Here is a 19,686-nt window from a genome sequence, read left to right on the forward strand (position 1 = left end):
TGCCATGAAGGCCGCTGGCAAGCAGTACTTCGGCACTGCTCTCACCGTGCGCAATGACCAGGGAGAGATCAACATCATCAACAACAAGAATGAGATTGGATCCATCACCCCCGAGAACGCCATGAAGTGGGAGGCCATCCAGCCCAACCGCGGCCAGTTCAATTGGGGTCCCGCTGACCAGCACGCTGCCGCCGCCACCTCACGAGGTTACGAGCTGCGTTGCCATACTCTTGTTTGGCACAGCCAGCTCCCATCGTGGGTTGCGAACGGCAACTGGAACAACCAGACTCTGCAGGCTGTGATGAGAGATCACATCAACGCTGTTATGGGACGTTACCGTGGAAAGTGCACTCACTGGGACGTTGTCAACGAGGGTAAGTTTGACTTTCATGATGAGGCTCTTGAGACAGTATTGGACTACTAACCAATCTTTTAGCTCTCAACGAGGATGGAACTTACCGTGACAGCGTCTTCCTCCGCGTCATCGGCGAGGCCTACATCCCCATCGCCTTCCGCATGGCCCTGGCAGCAGACCCCACCACCAAGCTCTACTACAACGACTACAACCTCGAGTACGGCAACGCCAAGACCGAGGGTGCCAAGCGCATCGCCAGACTCGTCAAGTCCTACGGTCTTCGCATCGACGGCATCGGTCTGCAGGCTCACATGACCAGCGAGAGCACTCCTACCCAAAACACCCCTACCCCCTCGCGAGCCAAGCTGGCTTCCGTCCTCCAGGGCCTCGCTGACCTGGGCGTCGACGTCGCTTACACTGAGCTGGACATTCGCATGAACACTCCTGCTACCCAGCAGAAGCTCCAGACCAATGCTGATGCCTATGCCAGAATCGTTGGATCTTGCATGGATGTTAAGCGATGCGTTGGTATCACTGTCTGGGTATGTTCTCACTTCACATCCTTGATTTCTTTCCTACTAATGGCTCGCAGGGTATCTCTGATAAGTATTCTTGGGTCCCCGGAACTTTCCCCGGAGAGGGATCTGCTCTGCTTTGGAACGACAACTTCCAGAAGAAGCCATCTTATACTTCTACCTTGAACACTATTAACCGCCGCTAAGGTTCAGTGGAAATACAGCAGCTAGATACCGTACATAGGCCCCTTATATCAGACTGCTATTCCTACAATGTCCCCGGTCAATTTAACTTAACTACAGTCTTGTCCCAAAAGAGAACTTATTTCCGATTCTTCTTACCCTTGTTGGTTCATTGGGTTCTTGCGGGAAGTGGAGACAACTCTCCATATCCTGTTTATTATGCATGTTGGTTCTCCCTTGCATACCCACTCACACCAAAATTCCCTCAGCCTCTAATAGCGAGCCACGTATTTCTGAATGCACCCATCGGCTGTTGGGTTCGTAATATCAGTTTCTGGAAAGGTGACCCTTGTCTAGTCATTAATGATAAGAGAATCAGAAAATATGATGTTGACCACGTTGGACGCGCTAGACATGCAATGAGGAAGCGGGGATTACATCGCTTTCCATGAGTTCCGATTGCAGTTCAATAAAACCTCACCAAGATCGGTTAGCTGCAAGATCAACTGTTTTCTTTCTCATGCTATCGCCAGTAAAAGCATTGCTTCATTGTAGCCACTATGCTTAGTGTCTCGATTCTAGCTGGAGCTGTCGCTGCTGTATGTCTGGGACACCACGGCTTTTGCTCTACGTTCTAAGCTAATTGTCACCTAGACGACAGTCCTCTGTATTGGATACGTGGTGTATAACATCTTCCTGCACCCGCTGCGTAACTTTCCTGGTCCGCTTCTCTGTCGGGCTTCCCCATTGTACCGTCACTACAAGTTCTTGCGTGGAGATCTTTTATTCGAGACTCAACGTCTGCACGAGCAATATGGTCCTGTTGTGCGCATCCGGCCCAACGAGCTGTCTTTCATTGACCCGGAAGCCTGGAGAGACATATATGTCGCTCATGGAGGCTCAGCTCGACTTGGGGATATGGCCAGGTATGACAGATTCTATCAGTGGGCTGGTCCCAGCGCTCCAGAGACCTTTGTCTCGTTAAATAGGCCGTATCATGATTCTATGAAGCGGCAGCTCGCACCGGCCTTCTCAGAACGATCGTTGCAGTTCCAGGAGCCCATCATCCAAGGATATACGGATACACTTATCCGCAAATTGACAGAGGTTTCAAAGGACGGAAACCCTGTCAATCTGCGCGAGTGGTTTAACTATTACACTTTCGATATCATCGGAAATCTCGGCTTTGGGTCTGACTTTGGAGGGCTTGAATCTGAGCAATACCATCCTTGGGTCAAAGCTGTTAGTCAGAACGTTAGAGAGTTTGCCTTCATGCAGGTTTTGATGTACTTGGGACTTCAACGGATTGTCCATGTGTTGTCAGGCAGTTCCCTTCTGAGGGGTAAGATACTGCACGAACACCTCACGAGGGAAAAGGTCGAGGCTCGCATCAAGGTGGAAAAGCCAAGACTCGATATATTCCAACCCCTCCTTGACCGAAAGCCACCTCTGGTATGTCTATCGCTTTTTAATGTCGTTTTCTGAATATTGAACTAACGCGAATACCATTGAAGACATTTGCTCAGCTTATGGAGAATTCTACCATTTTAATCACAGCAGGCTCAGAGAGCTCTGTCACCTTGTTAGTAGCCGCAGTCTCTCTGCTGACTGACAATCCAGCCAAACTGCAGAAGCTGGCTGAGGAAGTTCGATCAACCTTCAACAACGACGATGAGATCACAATAGTATCTGTCAACCAACTGACCTATCTGGCTGCCTGCCTGAATGAGGCCCTGCGATGTTTTCCCGCAGTCCCGCCTGCGTTGCCAAGAGTCGTCCCCCATGGCGGTGCAGTTATTGCTGGCCATGCTGTACCAGAGAAGGTAAGTTAGAATGTCTCTGCCTCTTATCTATAAAAGCTGATCGAGTCAGACGGTTGTCGCTGTTGCTTCGTGGGCCACGAACCACTCTGAGCGACACTTTAAAAAGGCTCTTGGATATCATCCTGAGCGTTTTCTGAAGGACCCCGAATTCTCTAAAGACCGCTTTGAGGCGTTCCAGCCATTTGGTTTGGGTCATGGAAACTGCCCCGGTCGCAAGTAGGTGTCCCCATCTTGTCTTTCGATCGTTAAGCTCATTCTTTTATAGTCTCGCCTGGGCTGAAACACGCCTGGCATTGGCGCGCATCGTTTACAATTTTGACATTGAGTCAGTGCCGGAAAGTAGAGGCTGGACCACCAAACAGAAAGCATACATGCTGTGGGACAAGAAGCCGTTTTGGGCGGTACTCAAACCTGTTCGGTAACTGCGGTTGCCCGCTATGATCTAATATTACTTAGCATAAGTCATAGATAATTGCAATTGTCAAGCGAAGCAAAATTTGTTCAATTTATGTGATCTTCTCTCTATTTTTTAGACTGTCGTTTTGAATTTTGCCTGAGGATATGGTAATAATTGAAAATGACTTTTGTGATTGTTTCCTTCTGTGCTATGGTGGAAGAAGCGACTTGGCATATCATGTCACGTTTTCACCCCTGCAGATTTGGTCGACCTCGGTATAAACATGTGATATTTACTGCAGACTTCAGAAAACTAATTCAGTTACGCTAGCCGCCCAATGTCATAATATGTCGTGAAATAAAACGAAAGCAAAATGAAAGCTCCTTCACCTTGGTTTCCCAGTTCTGTGTATTGGATTACATGTCTGCAAAGATTTGTCTGCCTCCAATGGGGACATAATGAGACCACAAAGAAGGCCATAGCCATAGGATAAGAATAGTAGCCAGGAGGAGCCCACAGATGATGATCGCAGCGATCTTTCCACCATAGCTTCGACGTCGCGACTGGGTCTTCTTGACGTATCTGCGGCCGCGCATGAGGTTGAGCCAAGCAATGCTACCGGCGTGAACATCCTCCAACGCTTTGGCGAGTCGGGGGCTCAAGGTAGCCACCTTGGCGAACTCAACGGCAAGCTTGTCCTCATACTCGTGAAATATCTCAGCTGAGCGGTCAACAGCCTGCTGGAAGTCTATGCGGGTGTCGGAATTCTGCTGAACAATGGCAGCGATGTGGCTGTATTCGGTGATCTGGGCATGGTGCGCATTGAGCTTGTATAGGTCGAGAATCACGCCCATATTTCGGCCACTGTAGCTGAAAATGTTCTTCAGGGTATCTGGTGACCATTTGCGCAGACGAAGGAGGTCATCGGCAAGATCTGGCCTCGTGAATGGCACGATGAGAAACATGAGACCCATAGCGGCATTGGTCTGCCTGTAGGTCAAGTATTCCTCCACAGAGACTGGTTCTTGTTCCACTTCAATCTTCCGAAGAGCCTGGGTACAGTGGAGCCAGAGATCTATTTCAGCCTTTGACAGCTGAAGAAGTTCGCTGTTCCAGCCCTCATGACTCCAGAGCCTGAATAAATGGTCAAGGCCTTGGTTGCCCTGGCGAGGACCTGCCACCCGGGCCTTGATGTCGTCAAGCACATCGCATGTGTATTTCATGTCAATGCTGTTGTCGATGAGGTCATCCAGAAAGACCCAAGCTGAATAAAAGTCGGCGACGACCTTGATCCTCTCAGCATCGCCGCCAGGGTAGACCCAGCTTCCGTAGAGACCTCCGCATGCGGCAAATTCGCCATTGCGCGAGATAACCTCATTCTGGGAGACTTCTTTCAGTGAGCGGTCACAGCTCAGCCTGGAGTACTGGAATATGTGGGCCGTCTGAGGATGCTTCCAGCTAGTGAAGCGGGTAAGCAGCTCGGGTACCTCGCACTGATCGTCGGAGGATGCCATGGCGGAAGGTATATGAAGTGGACTGGAATGGATAGTCGATCTGAAAAGTATAGTAGAGAATAGTGGCTGAACGATGAATTTTAGGACCTGGGCACGGACAGGAATTCCTTTATCTGGCCTAGATAGCTCGGCCAGCTAAACCCTCTTGTATTCTTGTGATATTCCCGGCCCTCGGTGTCTGGAATCATATCATATTTCACGACATATATCATAAAATGACACGTATGAAGAAACTATAATCGGCTCTCCCTTCCGTTGATGTTGTATCGCTAAGTTTGCAAGGGATAAATGCCGCTACTGATTGTCTGTTTATGATCACGTATGGACCTTTCGCACAAGCGAAGCCAGGATGGAGCGCACATTGAGCCAAATGTGGGAAGTTTGCCGCTAGAAGCGTGGCGGGCCACGCTGTCACGCATGTCTAGATCATTTCTTAGCGTGTCTAGAACACTCGTGATATGACTGGCCATCGGTAAGCGGAAGCTACTGGCAAGGGAACCATATCTGAAGTCATAACGGCGATACTAGATTGCCACTCTAGACAAGCAACTTAACTACCCTGAAGCAAAGCGGGGTTGTTAGTACAGAGCATCTTTTCCAGTCTGCCATTTCACCGTTTTTGCAAGTGGTGATGCTAAACTAGCCCTCACGACCAGGGCAGATGTTGTATCAAGTGTAAGCAACGGCTTGCGCCATTTTCTGAGCGTGTTGGTTGTGAAGTGCATAAGCATCCTTGATAGCATGGTAACAGCCGCAACATGCATCCACCTCAGGCCTCACGAACAGGCCGGAAGAGATGGTCCATGCTCCGTTGAAGCCGGGCCAATCCGAGGCCGTCGGGTACCCCCTCTCATTTTTGCGTGACGTGTTCATCTCAAGTACCAGGGACATGGACCAAGTGTGACAAGACATTACCAGAGCCACGGAACCGGTAGAAGTCCCGGCAAAGCGGGACGAATAACATGCCAGGCATTTGGGTAACGGTTTAATCTATAGAGGACTCTTACTATATCTCTTAGTGAGAGTTTAAAATGGCATCTTACTTATCCGACATGGAAACTCTGCATACTAACTAGTTGCAGCATTTACTTTCTGTAGAAAACGTATTTTTTTAGAAGAGCTAATCTAATTCAAGGCTGAGCTGTTCTTCTCGCTGTGCGAAATGGCCGTTTGCAGAAATACTGACGCTAATATCGGAAAAGGAGGAATTAATTTCCAGTGAGCCACTAGTTTCTTCGCCAACCACCACGATTTGCCCAAGGGCCTGAGCCGCATTATGATCATATTTTTCTCCCATATCAAACCAAGACAACCAACATATACACGACAACATCGTCGTGTCGATACATGGACTGGATGGTGGATAAGGACAGTCAGCGACAGTTGGAGGGCCAAGACCGAGATGCCCGCGGTGGAAACGAGGTCAATGCCCGAAGTGGGGAATTCACTTTCAACTGCCCCTCGATGACTGACTTGAGAGCGACAGACAGCGTTCCATTGGGAGCTAATGTAGGCTAAACTTATCCCATGTCGAGAGCACGTTGCAGCGAGCTGACTTGGTGTGTTTTTCTCCGTCTCAGCCTCAGTTTCAGTCTGCGGCCAGATCAGCGTCTTCAGCAGAACATGCCTCATCAGCGACGTCGAGTTTTATCCAGGCCGAGGACTGGGACGATTCGGCTTCTTTGACGGATAGTGTGCGAACATTTCCTGAAGAGTTTGGTCGCACTTATCATGCTTATCGTGCTGGATGTAAGCAGCCCAGATTCCTTTGCCGTTTTGACGACATTTGACTGACCACTGCCATATAGCATACCTGTTCCCTAATGACAATCCAGAGCAAGAGCGACTTGGAATTATGGGCGAGTGCTATAAGATGATCATGAAAGGCAAGCTGTATATGGCACCGCTCTCATCTAGAAGGCCGCCGAAGAACATTCTCGATATCGCCACAGGTATAGGCGACTGGGCTGTCCAGATGGGTGATATCTTCCCTGAAGCTACAATTATTGGCACAGACCTGTCTCCCATCCAACCAAACGATGTGCCTCCAAATGTATACTTCTACGTTGAAGACTCGTAAGTTCCTTTCCGCGACATCCGCCATATCCGCGAAAGCCTTCTGATCAAGATACAATAGAAGCGACGAGTGGATGTTCAATCACAAGTTCGACTATATCCACACGCGTAGCACTTCCGGATGCTGGTCCGATTTCGAGACGCAGATAGCCCAGCAAGCCTTCAATGCGCTTGAACCCGGCGGCTGGTTTGAGTCGCAAGAGACGGACTGCATTCCCTTATGCGACGACGACACTCTTGACCCTCAAGGCCCGGTTGCGACGTGGTGCAACGACTTGATAGTGGCAGCAGATAAGCTACAGCGCCCGGCTATCTTTGGCAAAAAGCTCAAAGAGATCTACGAGCGGGTTGGCTTTGTGGATGTCCACGAACGTATAATCAAGATGCCTATCAACGGCTGGGCCAAGGATCCACGGCTCAAGCAGGTGGGGTGGATGTGGGCTGATCACATGCTCGATGGTCTATCGGGATTCTCTTACCAGCTCTTGAATAAGGCCTTTGAACGAACCAGTGCGCAGATTGAGGTAAGCTAGCCTGCGTGTAACTCAGCATGCTATACTGCTATTCCAGATGATGTTTTCAACTGCTAACCTCGCCTATAGGTCTCTCTAATTGATGTTCGGCGAGATCTTGTGAACACGCGCATTCATGCCTATATGCCTCTTTATATCGTCTGGGGGAGGAAGCCAAAGTAACGAATTGTAAAACGCGAAAAATGGACAAGGTTATATCAGGCGTTTGAGTCTCGTTTCTCTCGGCGACACCGGAGTTGGCGTCTTAGTTATGTTCAGTCTGGATCTGTGAGCATTTAGGTACTACGCTACTACTAGATTGATGTTGAAGAGAAGTTGTTTTATACCCGCAAGGAAGAACCCCGATTGACGCCGTCAGGAAGGAAATCTAGATTTGTCAGTGTATGGCCCAGAAGACATGATTGTGGAAACACTTCTTAGTCCTGGGGCCAGCCCTAAGATACCTGTCGTTTGAGATCCACCAGTATCGGGCTTATTGCACTAAGAGAGAAACCTGTAAAATCTCGTGAGTCCTGCTAGTGGAATGTGGTTATTTGGTCTTTTAGTACCTAGTCTATAAATCTATATGGGCGTGGTGTCTTCCACAATTTATAGTCTATGCAGAAACCACTGATCTTCTAGTAATTCTTTCAAAAGCACCCCAATTCCATCTGCGTGTAAGTCTCAAACCCCGCGCATCTAAGAGTCAAAGATGGCTCCATATGCTGGGACACCCCGTGTTTGCATGCCGAAGACAACCTTCTCAGTGACTTTGGGGTTCGAGATTATATACACTGCCTCTGCATCAGACTCCACGACAAGTTGATACGTCTCGCGTACAATATCCGGATAACCTCGCTCGGTGGTGTTCCATATGACTGCATTTGGATCAGCTCGTTGAACTGCACCGACAACAGTTGGTCCGTAGGTCTTCTCGGGATCGCGAGTAGACCAAAGGACACGGCGAGGGGTCTCGTCGGCGTGGAGAAGAGAAAGGCAAGGCCCGATACCAGATCCAGTAGCGACTATGACGATTCGACGAAACAGCTTTGACGTATATAGAAGCCCATGAAGAGGGGCACCGCGAACCCAGAGCTTTCGCTCACAGTCATTCATGATCTGCTTCTTGGTAAAATCTCCAGCATTAGAAACAACAACACTGAAGCCTTCAACCTTGCCAGACTCTGGCTCGATATCTGGAATGGTAGCAAATGCATGCCACTCTGTCATAGGCTTGTCGCTGATCTTGAGACCATAGAAAGGCTTCATTCCCCTGTATTTGAAGTGAAGTCGAGTGGCGTGGTCGCTCAACTTCTCGGGGTACACAGCCCGGCGGCGTAATCGGGACCAGGATGCGATCGTGCATGAGGTTGTAACGCAGATACACCAGAAATTGGGTGATCGCACAAGAGCATATGCTATAGACTTGTTCCACTCGTGTGCCGTAACACGAGCCGACACAATGTTGTGTACCCAAAACGCGAGCAAGGATACCCAACCAGCAAATCGATGAAAAGCTTCGAAATGGTCGTGGAACTTTCTTCGAATGCTTGGGTAGGCTGCGATAAGAATGATGAGAAACATAGCAACAACGACCCAACCGGTGATCATGTTGACGAGTCTATATTCCTTCTTGTCCGCAGCCCATTCTTGTGTGGCAAGGATGGTATACGCCATGTACCAGGCAGTAGCAGCAACTCCAGCGCCACTATGGAAACCTCCGTAATGAAAGACCTTGGCCAGTCGTTTCCGAATAGAGAGCGGCCACGAATGAGGAGCCAGCACGACGATTTCGTAGCAAAGGTTCACGAATTCTTCTTGTCGAAACAGGATGCATACCATGAGGTTTGCAGAAGCTGCGCTGGCGGCGTCTCTAGAGAGGATGGTGGCTTTAGAGGTGACGATGAGGGCAATGAACACTGCCAAGTTGGCGATGAATATGAACGCAAAGATTCTTCTGTAAGTCGAAGCGTGTTTGTCTGGCGAGGATTAGCACGGATGCATGACGGATTATGAGGTCGAGAACTTACATCGAAGATCACGGGTCATTTCAGAGCCCTTTTGATCTGGCAGCGTGACCGGAGGTAGAGGAACCGATGCATTCTCGACTTTCCCGCCCAGAGACTCTTGGGCATTCGTATCACAGTGTGACACTCTCTGCAAAGAAAGGTCAGATATTGATTCGGTAAGCGAAGTTACTCTCTCAAGTTGAGAAGACATGGCTATGGAGGTATTGAGGAAGTGATAGATGGTTGGTGATGCCTTCTAGTTGGGTTCAACGCAGAGTAACTGGGTTATATACTTACAATTGGCATCAACTTACCCGTGCTTCATGTTCTCGGAAAGAACGAATAGTCCAACAAATGATTGTTACGTTTCACGCAAGAAAGCCCATTATCGTCAGTCGTATCCATAGTACCATTACGGATTGCGCGTGGAAATCAAAATGACAACGTCATTAGTGAAGCTACGGTTTTGAGCGATGTAAGCTTTGCGCAAGAGACATATTTGACACGAGCTATGGCTAGCATGTGTGTCCAACAATAGCAACGTGGCGTATGGGGTCCCCGAACTCGCATTCGCTAGCTGTTCAAGAAACACAGCCCCAATGTCTTTCGCAATTGGAGGATGGCATTCTGAACGTTAGTACTAGTTCAAGGCATTAGCCTCTTTGACACTTAGCGCTTATACAAGTCTGCAAGCTTCACCTTCTTCTGGTGCATTTAAGTTTGTATGGAAGTGTCTGGTGGCTGAAAGGAAAGCATCGTGACGCAAGCAGCAAGGAACCCCCCTTCCACTCTAAAACGGAAAGGTGTAACTCATCGTCTTATGGTTACCTCTTGATGTGTTGCTATTGGCAGAGATTGGAATGCCAGCTAAGCTCATAGTAGCTAGTGATTCAATGGTCAAACGCCACAGATGCTAATAGGTAAACTCTAATAACCACGCCAGTTACGTTACCTGGCCCTTCAATTAATTAGAGATGTTGTATTATCAGATAGATTATAGATTGCGTGTTCTAGAAGGACTCAGAGAAGGACTAATCGTGCCTTGTTCCATGAACGATTCAAAGTCTGTTGTAATCTGCAACGCTGAATCGGTGGATGCTCGTACTGGTATGTGGCGTTTCCACTGTGAAATAAGCACCGAGGCATCTGACGTCAACATCAGCTATAGCTTTGACACATAATTCTACTGCCTTCGCATGAGTTTCCCAAAGCTTTATACTATTTTACACTTACTGAGATCTACTCTGACGACTGTTGTAATCAGGCTACCAGTTGGGATTCCTACAACACCATGTCATCGTCTGCTGGAGGTACTACCATTCTCGACCGCGATCTGCTTCTAAAAGGCCTAGAAGATCAGCCCTGGTTCGAGAAGAACATTCCACTGCTGGAAATACCTGATAAGCATATCCAAGAAGTATACTACTATCGTTGGCAAACCTACAAAGAACACCTTGTTTACACTGGAGCCAAGTATGGTTACATGGCCAGTGAGTTCTTGAACCGTGTCAGCTATGGCGCACCATACGGTGGTATTGTGGCTGCTGCAGGCCATCATATCACCGAAGGTCGGTGGATACGTGATACGAGATACGGCCAGGATATCGCAAAGTATTGGCTCGCTGGACCAGGCCAGTTCCCAAAACCAATGAGAGACGATGTCAACAAAGATACCTCCGATTGGGCGCACGAATACAGCTTCTGGGCTGCCACTGCGTTGTGGAAACAGTACTTGGTCACAGGAGATAAAGACTTTATTGTTGGACAGCTCGCAAATCTAGTGAAACAGTATCGAGGGTGGGATACCCATTACTCCAGCTCCCTGGGGCTGTATTGGCAGGTGCCTGTTTGGGATGCGACAGAGTATACAGCTGCTTCCTACGAGTCTGGTGATCCCTATCACGGAGGTGTCGGATTTCGGCCAACGATTAATTCTTATCAGTATGGCGATGCGATTGCGATAGCAAAAATTGCTGCATTGTGCGGTGACTCTGAGCTCGAACACGAATATCGAAGCCGGGCAGAAAGTCTGCGAACTGCTTTGCAAAAGCATCTCTGGGACAGCGAGAGCAACTTCTACAAGCACCGAGCCCGTGACGACAACCCCTCCGGCTCCTTGCTGGGTACCAGAGAAATCATGGGTTATCTTCCATGGATGTTTAGCATGCCGTGCGATGATTCCCAACTCGCCGCCTTTTCCCAGCTCACAGACCCTCAAGGATTTCTCTCAAACTTTGGTCCAACTACAGCTGAGCGAAGAAGTAAGTGGTTCATGTACGAAGCAGAGAATTGTTGCCGTTGGGACGGTCCTTCATGGCCGTTTGCAACCTCGCAGACTCTAACTGCTGTTGAGAATGTGCTTCATGATTATCCAGCACAGAACTACATCGCTCCCGAGGACTACTACGAGATGCTGCATCGGTACGCTCGAACACAGTACAGAAATGGAGAACCCTACGTCGCTGAAGCTCATCATCCTGATGCAGACAGATGGATGTATGACAGCTACAATCACAGCGAAGATTACAATCACTCAACCTTTGTTGATAATGTTTTGGCCGGTCTTGTAGGACTTCGAGCCCAGTCTGGGGAATCAATAGTTGTCAATCCCTTGACTCCTTCAAACTGGGACTATTTTGCCGTCGAGAATATAGCCTACCACGGGCATTCTATCACTGTCCTATGGGACAGGACAGGTTCAGTCTACGACCGAGGCGAAGGCTTGAGAGTTTACCTTGACGGTCAGCTTGTCGGAAGTCGCAGAACCATCGGTCTCATAAAAGTCGAGGTCGGTCCATCTCTCCCAACACATGTTTCCTCCCAAATAAACATCGCATCAAATGGCCAGCGAGATCCTCAACTTCCAATTGCTTTCGCTTCATACACGTGTCCGGCGGATGATCCCATGCGAGCTATCAACGGAATGATCTTCCGAAGAGGGATACCACAAAACAGCCGCTGGACTTCATATAACAGCCCAAACCCAAAAGACCATTTCGGAGTCGACTTACATAAGGATAAAGCTATCGATAATGTGCGACTGTTCTTCTATGATGACGCTGGCGGCGTTCGGATCCCAAATACTTACGATCTTCAGTACTGGGTAGGTGATGCATGGGTACCAATCCCTGGCCAGGTTCGCAGTCCGATGCCAACGAGCTCAAATGCCGAGACGAAGATTGCCTTCCCCTCCATATTGACTTCTCGACTGCGTGTTGAGGCACCCGATGCTGGGTCTGGTGTTGGATGGGGGTTATCTGAATTTGAGATTTGGACATCTAGCGAATAGTCTAGATAGCAACATAGATGACCTTGACGTTTTTGTAAGCTACTACATTTGAACATTTTACTTTGTTTTTAAACTGTAGTTAAAAAGCACAATTGTCAACTCGATAATGCTCTTTAACAGGAGATTGACACGAGACATGACCTGATTAGGCTTATCTTAGCGCGATCTTCCTTATCTCAAGCCAGCCACCAAATTAATCTCACTTCAGCCAGCTCATCTCCGTCTCTTACTACCTCATTATCATGCTCACTTCAGCGCATTTGGTTTGTCGTCTCATAGGGCTTAACTTGGCCTGTGATGAGTTAGCTTTAATTAGCATTTTACATCGGCCAGCAGTTTTCCCACGTCAGCCCTCCCTGTTGGCTCAGCCTAGCAGTTAGCTCAAGTAAGCCCCTTCTCTCAATCACACTTAATGCGCTTGAGATGAGCGAGAATTTTGCCGATGGTATTGCCAATGGGCCAATTTCGCTCAGTATAGCGTCAAGCACTATAGATCTCAAGAGAAAGCGCCTGAACAGCACTGCTTCCCTAGCTATATCAAGGGAGCCTAGTGTGTCATTCCATGTCGGCAGCGAATTGCGACAGACCCCTCAGTCTTCATTCCTATCATACGTATGGGGCACTGGCCTTGACTCTGATTGCGCATCGTGTGGAAAGCATTTCCCTCCTGATGGTGAACCTCCGATACGAACCATAGCCGCCGGGAACAGAAACTCACAACCATCTGTCATTGATATCACTCAGGAGCCATTATCGCCATGGAATCTCAGAATACTTAACAGACACCTCTCCTGTATAAAAGCTAACAAGGTCACCTATGTCCCCATTTCTCATGCCTGGCACCCCATGGTGGCCACTGCGCAGGACCTTCATCTAGAGAGCATCGACGCTTCCAGGCTGGTTTACCAAATACCACTCAGGACTCTCCTGGCCCTTACAGCCAAATTCCCCAGTACCGAAATCTGGCATGACTACCTAAGCGTCCCGCAATGGCGCCCTGAGGTTCAGGGACGGCTCCTCCTTTCGATACCGGAGATATATAACCATGCCGCGAAAACTGTGATCCATCTGGACGACGTCGGGGCAACCCATCTCTTGGGCCAGGTTAAGGATTCTCCCTACGACAAATTCATCATCGACTTTGCGGCCATTATTCGGTCTCGATGGTTTGACCGCATGTGGGTGGCACTAGAGTACATTCAGAGTAACGATGTAATTATCCTTACGGAGGATTACAAGATATGTGATGCCTATGCCAGGGAAATATGTCATCAATTAGACACTGCGCACTCAAAATGGATTAAAAAGCGAAGCAATTCGACAGTCACAGAGGACATCTGGAAGCAAAATACAACTTTAAAAAGAATGACTTCATGGATAGATATGGAGGCATGGAAGAATGAGCACGATATGCATCGAACTCTTGGGTGGGCAATCGGAATACTAGGTCACCGGAAGTGTCAGTATACAAGAGATTACTTCTTGGCTCTAGGGAAGATGCTTGACTTTCGACCGGAACAAGATCCTCTCGTTCTCATCGAGAACCGCTTCGAATACTTCTTTTCTCTGGCAACATTTGCGCTACAGGAGGGTGACTACTCGCCCCTATTGTTCATCCCGTCACTAGGTGAAGACTCGGACCCCCGAGCACCGTGGCTACGTGGACACACGACGGGGACGTGGAAGCTCTGGGACATGGGCAGATGCCACAGGAAGGCGACTTCCCAGCCAATCATTCGAGACAGCATGATCCAGCCTCAACTCCAGACGGTTGGCGTCATTGAAAGCTTTGAGTACTACGACTTTGGAGGAGATGCGGAATCGGTCATGGACTATGTTGTATCCAAGGTGGTCCGGGCAAGCGGCCGGGATGCGCAAGCTCTATGTGAGGCTGTGGATCGCATATTCCCTCGGAACGAAGAGAAAGCCGTAAACATGGAATGGAAAGACTCAAAACAAGAAGATGTCTCTTCTTTGGTATCGAGGTATGATTTGGACAAGATACAGGGGCTCCTAGAAAAGTACGGGCCGTTGCTAGACATGACACCAGAGCAAGAGATAACTCAGCAGAGGTTCAAGATTGCGAAGAAGCTCATCAGAGCCTTGAAGCTGAGCAAGGAAGGCAAGCACGCAAGAGAGTCACGCCTAGAGCTTGCAGCCGGAGAAGCAGACTGGTTCCTGCGAGAGTACGGGACGCCAATGGAAGGTATCAGTCAGATCAGATGTAAGATTTGTGGGCGGTGGTCTGTGTTCCGACTGGTCATGTGGGGGGAGCCTACCCCGGACGTGGCCCAAGTCTATAGAATTCCTGGTCTGCTTTATGATGAGAATGTTCCGGATGGTATCGGGATTGTGGTGGAGCGCGATAGGATCATTGGGAAAATGATATATGGGACGCCTGCTTGTAGGTGCTGTCAGTCTGAGTTTGTTAAACTAGGCTCAGCAAATCTTTAGCCAATACCCATTAGCATGCGAAAAGACATTGGGTCAAAAGATTGGCACAATGATAGCTGTATTATAGCAAACCTTGAATTGTTCTTAATATTAAAGTTTTAATTATATCTTGATAGATACTCTTCCGCATAAACTCATTTTATCAGATGACAATCTACAGCAGACTGAATCTAAATGAGCTTGAAATCAAGCTCGACAGAAGGCACTCCCTGAAAGTCGGAAGGCATCGTGTAGGTGAAGTTCCAAAACTCAAAATCCCGAATAAGACTGTCCGCTCCGCCGTAGCCACCAGCGAATGAGAGGGTATAACTCGAGTTGACGTTGCCAGAGACCTTTACCTCCAGACCCTGAACGTCAGCCCAGCTAGCGACAGTACGTTTCTTCTCAAATGTACCAACGACAAAGGTAAAGACAGAACTGGCGTTGCCGTAAGGGTATGATAAACTGAGCTTGCCGGGTTTGACGCGGGATTGGAGAGCCATCTCGGTTGGGTATAGCTAGACATCATATTAGCTTTGTCTCTTTACGAGGAGGTTTAGGATTCATACAGAAATAAACGAGATCTCATCTCCAGTATTCCACTGGACCACTGCAGGGTTGAAAGACCCCTGAGATTGCGATGGACCGCCAATAACAATCTCGTCGTAGGACTCGGCGCCAATAGTAAGGTCTTCGGATAACCAGGTAGTAATGTTACGCGATGTAGTGTCGAAGGGAGGATAGTAAGCGCTGCCCTGGAAGGTATGTTCGCCCTGGAACTTTGAGAGCTTGCGGAGCGTCTTCTTCGGGATGAGCTTCTGGTGTGTCTTGTCTAGGGCCGCGAAAAGAGGTCCCCAGGCATAGTCAGCCATGTGCGACATGACCTGAGGCTGCAGCAAACGTATTAGTAACGTCTCAAAAACCCAGTGAGTACTGCAAGGAGGGATTTCATACGTGTGAAGTCAGAGACGAGCTTTCTTTTCCAGTCAAAGTCCAGAACCACAAAGCCATCAAGCTGAGATAGCGGTTCATATCGTAACCATAGGCTCGATCCCAGGGACCAGCTATGTTCTTCATACCGGGATGCCACAGCTGGGAAACAGCATCCCAGGTTCTTTCAACCATTCGTGGCCCGTTCTTCGTCATGACAGAATCCTTGGGCAGATACTTACTCCAAAGGATAAGGCCAAAAAGAGATACGCCGGTATAGGTGCCTGAGTTGAACTCGGAGAGGGTGTTGTGTTTGTTGAAGAGATCGATAATATCTTGAGCGTACTTCTCGCCGCCAACGGTCATGTTCCTGTCATTGAGACGACGGCCTGTCCAACCAGAAACAAAGGCACGCATAATGGACTGACATAAACCATGATCAGAGAACATACAGAACACGGAATGCCTGACCAGAAAAACTCACAGGGTTACTATAAGAAGGGTAAAGGTTATCCTTGGTCTTATCGAGGTGTCCGAAACGGTACTCATCGCCCTTAGTCGCGTTATGTAGAGAGTGCAGGATCAAATTTTGAGTGCTCTTGCTGAGCAAGTGAGGAAACTCTTCCATACACATGACCAAAGTCGTGCCAACGAAACCGCGCCAGTTGGGGTCCCAGCTACCGTAAATCTTGGGAGGGTAAGCTGGGCTACCTACATAAGGCTCTTCAGGCTCTTGCTGATAGTCACCGTACCTGGAAAAGCGTCAGTGTCAAATTAGCTGTCCCATGGAGTTTTGGACATACCATTCTTCAGCCGGGACTTTAAACTGCGCATCAATGGTGTTCTTGATGATCTTCTCAGCCTCGGCAGCATCAGACCCCTCGTTCCTCGCCAACAGACCAAAGGCGTACCACACTGAACTACGCGTTTCGTGGCGGAGTGCTACCGAAGCGCTGAAGTCGTAGAGGTAACCTGCTTTGCGGTCGTAGAAGGTATCCATCCATTGCATTGACTCAGTGAAGAGTTGTTGCGCATTCGGCGACATGGACTTAACGTAGCTACCTGCAGCATCTCCATGGCTGATTGCAAGAGCTGCAAGGCTAATGATGGAGGAGAAACGCATGACTGCAACTTTGTCTCAACCTGTTTGAGTGGATAGAGACAGAAGAGGTGTGAGGAGACTATGCCATGTTATAGGCCATGCTATTATACATAGAAGCTAGTTGCGCGACATGTTGACCCCAGTCTCATGAAAGCCGAGTTCGGCATCATGTCATGCGAGTGTCTGCCGATCAATATCTTCGAGTTCTGTTATTCCAATTTCCACGTATCGCAATGATAACCCTAGCTTGGTTCCCCGATGCTAGTGACATGAACCATGTGGAGGGGCTGGTTACCCCGCATACACTACGGCCTTATCTGGCTCACAAGACCGATCTCTTAGTTCAAGATATCCTATCTAATCAAGTCTCTCACTCGGTCTTTACCGGTGGTTTAGCCGAACCGGTCCGCAGTTGACCGTTGATTGTGCATCTGTATTATCGCACTTGTATCCGAGTTGTCTCCGCGATTGGAGGGACAGGAAATATGGGGTTACATGGACCCGTTCTGAACCGGGGATCTGCATATCACAATGCTTACACAACATGTGAGCGATGTGCCGACTACCCGATAAGCTATCGTTCGAGAATTAAGATAACACGCTAGTCTTGAGTATGCTTATATCTCGCGTGACCCCAGAAGTCATAATGGAACCTTGATATTTGCAACTGCAATATTACAGAGAATAGTTTCGAGCCAGCAGATCGCGACTCTGCTCAACGACAATGGCTGCACCAGACGATCAAGGTATATCCAGCATGAAGCGGAGTCTGGATATTTCAGAGACGAAAGCCGAAATAGATGCGGATGAGTTACGCCTGGCGCAAATGGGTTCGTCGAATAACCAACATTTCGAAATGGACTATCATACTAACTCTTGCAATCAGGTCATACCCAGGAGCTCAATCGACATTTCAGCACCCTGAGTCTGATCGGTCTGGCCTCCACGACAACTATCTCATGGACAGGGTTGGGTCTTGGTTTGATCACTGAGATTGGAGCTGGAGGTCCCGGCGCAGTTATCTACGGCTTCATCCTCGTGACAATCCTGCAATGCTTCCTCGGAGCGTCACTCGCTGAGTTCGTGTCGTCTTACCCTACCGAGGGCGGCATGTATCATTGGATTGCCGCCGTTGCGCCAAGAAGAGCAACTGGTATTCTTAGCTTTCTCACTGGTTGGTTCAGTGTTCTCGGCTGTAAGTCATGGCGGTCAAAGAGAGAGAGTTTTGGCAACTGACCGCCCAGGGATCTTCACCACTGCATCTACCAACATCATCTACGCTCAAATTCTCATGGCATTGATCGCTCTGTATGTAGCTGACCTCGAGATCAAGGCCTGGCAGACGTTTATCGTCTACCAAGGCTTGAACCTACTCACCGCTGGCGTTGTCATGTTTGGGAACAAGATAATCCCAGCTCTGAACAAGTTCTCGCTCTTCTACTTACAGATCGGCTGGCTCGTTGTGCTAGTCACCGTCGTCGCATGCGCCCCAACACATCGTGATCCCGAATTCGTCTTCAGGACTTGGATCAACACGACTGGTTGGAATAACCCCATTTGCTTCATCACGGGATTGGTTAATCCTTTATTCTCTCTTGGTGGTCTTGACGGAGTGACCCATATCACAGAGGAGATGCCCAATGTAAGTTTGCTCACCCTGTAAATATGATGAGTATCAGCTAACCCAGATTCAGCCTTCGAAGAATGCTCCTCTTGCCATTGCTATCACCCTGTCTATCGCGTTCTGCACTGGTATCACCTACCTGATCAGTCTCATGTTTTCCATCCAGGACTTCGACCAGCTCACATCGGGCAACACTGGCATGCCGCTTGCAGAGCTCTTCCGCCAGGTCACCCAAAAGACTGGTGGTGCATTTGGTCTCCTTTTTATCCTGTTCATCGCTCTCGGCCCCTGCGTGGTCAGCTCGCAGCTCAGCACTGGTCGAATCTTCTGGGCCTTCTCCCGCGATGGTGCTATTCCGTTTTCCAAAGTGTAAGTCTACATTGGCATGACTTGAGAGCTCCGTAATTGACCGTACTTTAGCTGGTCCAAGGTCCACCCAAGCCTCAAGATCCCCTTCAATTCCCAGCTTGCAGTCACAGCTGTGATTGCTGCCCTGGGATGCTTGTATCTCGGCTCATCGACCGCATTTAACTCCCTTCTCGGAACGGCCGTCACTATCAACAACATTTCCTACATGTTCCCGATCCTCACCAACCTGCTTACCGGCAGGAAGAACATGCACAAGGGTGTATTCCACATGGGCCCAACGATCGGACCCATTGTCAACACCGTGACAGTTTGTTGGCTGACATTCGCGATCATCTTCTTCTCCTTCCCTTACGTTATGCCCGTTGAGGTTGCAAACATGAACTATACCTGTGTCGTCGTGGGTGGCCTGGCAATCCTAATTGGCGCATGGTGGTTGAAGGCTGGCAAGGAGTATACTGAAAAAATGATGAAGGCGAAGGAGGAATAAAGTATAATAATTAGAATTCAGGACTTTACAAGGCATGATACTTACTATTATAAATGCTCTCCGTTTGG

The 19,686-nt window shown here is 48.8% G+C and overlaps 9 protein-coding genes across 9 annotated transcripts; 6 read left to right on the forward strand and 3 right to left on the reverse strand.

Annotated features, from left to right (window-relative positions):
* Positions 1 to 4: 4 nt before the first annotated feature.
* FOBCDRAFT_244871 (endo-1,4-beta-xylanase A) lies at positions 5 to 1,076 on the forward strand (the record flags this gene model as incomplete). Its single annotated transcript, XM_031192083.3, has 3 exons — positions 5 to 374; positions 437 to 897; positions 948 to 1,076. The coding sequence occupies 3 exons, from the start codon at positions 5 to 7 to the stop codon at positions 1,074 to 1,076; spliced, it is 960 nt and encodes a 319-aa protein (XP_031030929.3).
* Positions 1,077 to 1,542: 466 nt separating this feature from the next.
* Positions 1,543 to 3,365, forward strand: FOBCDRAFT_253862 (cytochrome P450). The gene is made up of 5 exons (XM_059611069.1): positions 1,543 to 1,652; positions 1,708 to 2,505; positions 2,568 to 2,876; positions 2,926 to 3,092; positions 3,142 to 3,365. The coding sequence occupies exons 1-5, from the start codon at positions 1,614 to 1,616 to the stop codon at positions 3,296 to 3,298; spliced, it is 1,470 nt and encodes a 489-aa protein (XP_059466116.1). The 5' UTR covers positions 1,543 to 1,613; the 3' UTR covers positions 3,299 to 3,365.
* A 180-nt stretch (positions 3,366 to 3,545) lies between these two features.
* FOBCDRAFT_233220 (uncharacterized protein) lies at positions 3,546 to 4,975 on the reverse strand. The gene has a single exon (XM_031192086.3). The coding sequence runs from the start codon at positions 4,785 to 4,787 to the stop codon at positions 3,690 to 3,692; it is 1,098 nt and encodes a 365-aa protein (XP_031030932.2). The 5' UTR covers positions 4,788 to 4,975; the 3' UTR covers positions 3,546 to 3,689.
* A 1,087-nt stretch (positions 4,976 to 6,062) lies between these two features.
* On the forward strand, positions 6,063 to 7,792 carry FOBCDRAFT_233221 (putative methyltransferase). The gene is made up of 5 exons (XM_031192087.3): positions 6,063 to 6,296; positions 6,368 to 6,536; positions 6,596 to 6,863; positions 6,925 to 7,387; positions 7,466 to 7,792. Exons 1-5 carry the CDS (start codon positions 6,135 to 6,137, stop codon positions 7,556 to 7,558), a joined length of 1,155 nt encoding a protein of 384 aa, XP_031030933.2. The 5' UTR covers positions 6,063 to 6,134; the 3' UTR covers positions 7,559 to 7,792.
* A 180-nt stretch (positions 7,793 to 7,972) lies between these two features.
* On the reverse strand, positions 7,973 to 9,595 carry FOBCDRAFT_191725 (uncharacterized protein; the record flags this gene model as incomplete). Its single annotated transcript, XM_031192088.3, has 2 exons — positions 7,973 to 9,354; positions 9,406 to 9,595. The coding sequence occupies 2 exons, from the start codon at positions 9,593 to 9,595 to the stop codon at positions 8,075 to 8,077; spliced, it is 1,470 nt and encodes a 489-aa protein (XP_031030934.2). The 3' UTR covers positions 7,973 to 8,074.
* A 1,080-nt stretch (positions 9,596 to 10,675) lies between these two features.
* Positions 10,676 to 12,673, forward strand: FOBCDRAFT_265198 (Six-hairpin glycosidase-like protein; the record flags this gene model as incomplete). The annotated part of the gene is made up of 1 exon (XM_031192089.2): positions 10,676 to 12,673. One exon carries the CDS (start codon positions 10,676 to 10,678, stop codon positions 12,671 to 12,673), a length of 1,998 nt encoding a protein of 665 aa, XP_031030935.2.
* A 423-nt stretch (positions 12,674 to 13,096) lies between these two features.
* Positions 13,097 to 15,127, forward strand: FOBCDRAFT_324053 (uncharacterized protein; the record flags this gene model as incomplete). The annotated part of the gene is made up of 1 exon (XM_059612109.1): positions 13,097 to 15,127. The coding sequence occupies one exon, from the start codon at positions 13,097 to 13,099 to the stop codon at positions 15,125 to 15,127; it is 2,031 nt and encodes a 676-aa protein (XP_059466117.1).
* A 170-nt stretch (positions 15,128 to 15,297) lies between these two features.
* FOBCDRAFT_324054 (uncharacterized protein) lies at positions 15,298 to 17,159 on the reverse strand (the record flags this gene model as incomplete). The annotated part of the gene is made up of 5 exons (XM_031192091.2): positions 15,298 to 15,624; positions 15,676 to 15,996; positions 16,061 to 16,459; positions 16,521 to 16,788; positions 16,840 to 17,159. The coding sequence occupies 5 exons, from the start codon at positions 17,157 to 17,159 to the stop codon at positions 15,298 to 15,300; spliced, it is 1,635 nt and encodes a 544-aa protein (XP_031030937.2).
* Positions 17,160 to 17,834: 675 nt separating this feature from the next.
* On the forward strand, positions 17,835 to 19,671 carry FOBCDRAFT_170212 (choline transport protein). Its single transcript, XM_054707431.2, has 5 exons — positions 17,835 to 17,968; positions 18,025 to 18,333; positions 18,383 to 18,780; positions 18,833 to 19,131; positions 19,183 to 19,671. Exons 1-5 carry the CDS (start codon positions 17,863 to 17,865, stop codon positions 19,616 to 19,618), a joined length of 1,548 nt encoding a protein of 515 aa, XP_054563406.2. The 5' UTR covers positions 17,835 to 17,862; the 3' UTR covers positions 19,619 to 19,671.
* The last annotated feature ends 15 nt before the right edge of the window (positions 19,672 to 19,686 follow it).

Source organism: Fusarium oxysporum, chromosome XI (assembly GCF_013085055.1).
Source record: "Fusarium oxysporum Fo47 chromosome XI, complete sequence".
In the NCBI taxonomy this organism is placed as follows: domain Eukaryota; kingdom Fungi; phylum Ascomycota; class Sordariomycetes; order Hypocreales; family Nectriaceae; genus Fusarium; species Fusarium oxysporum.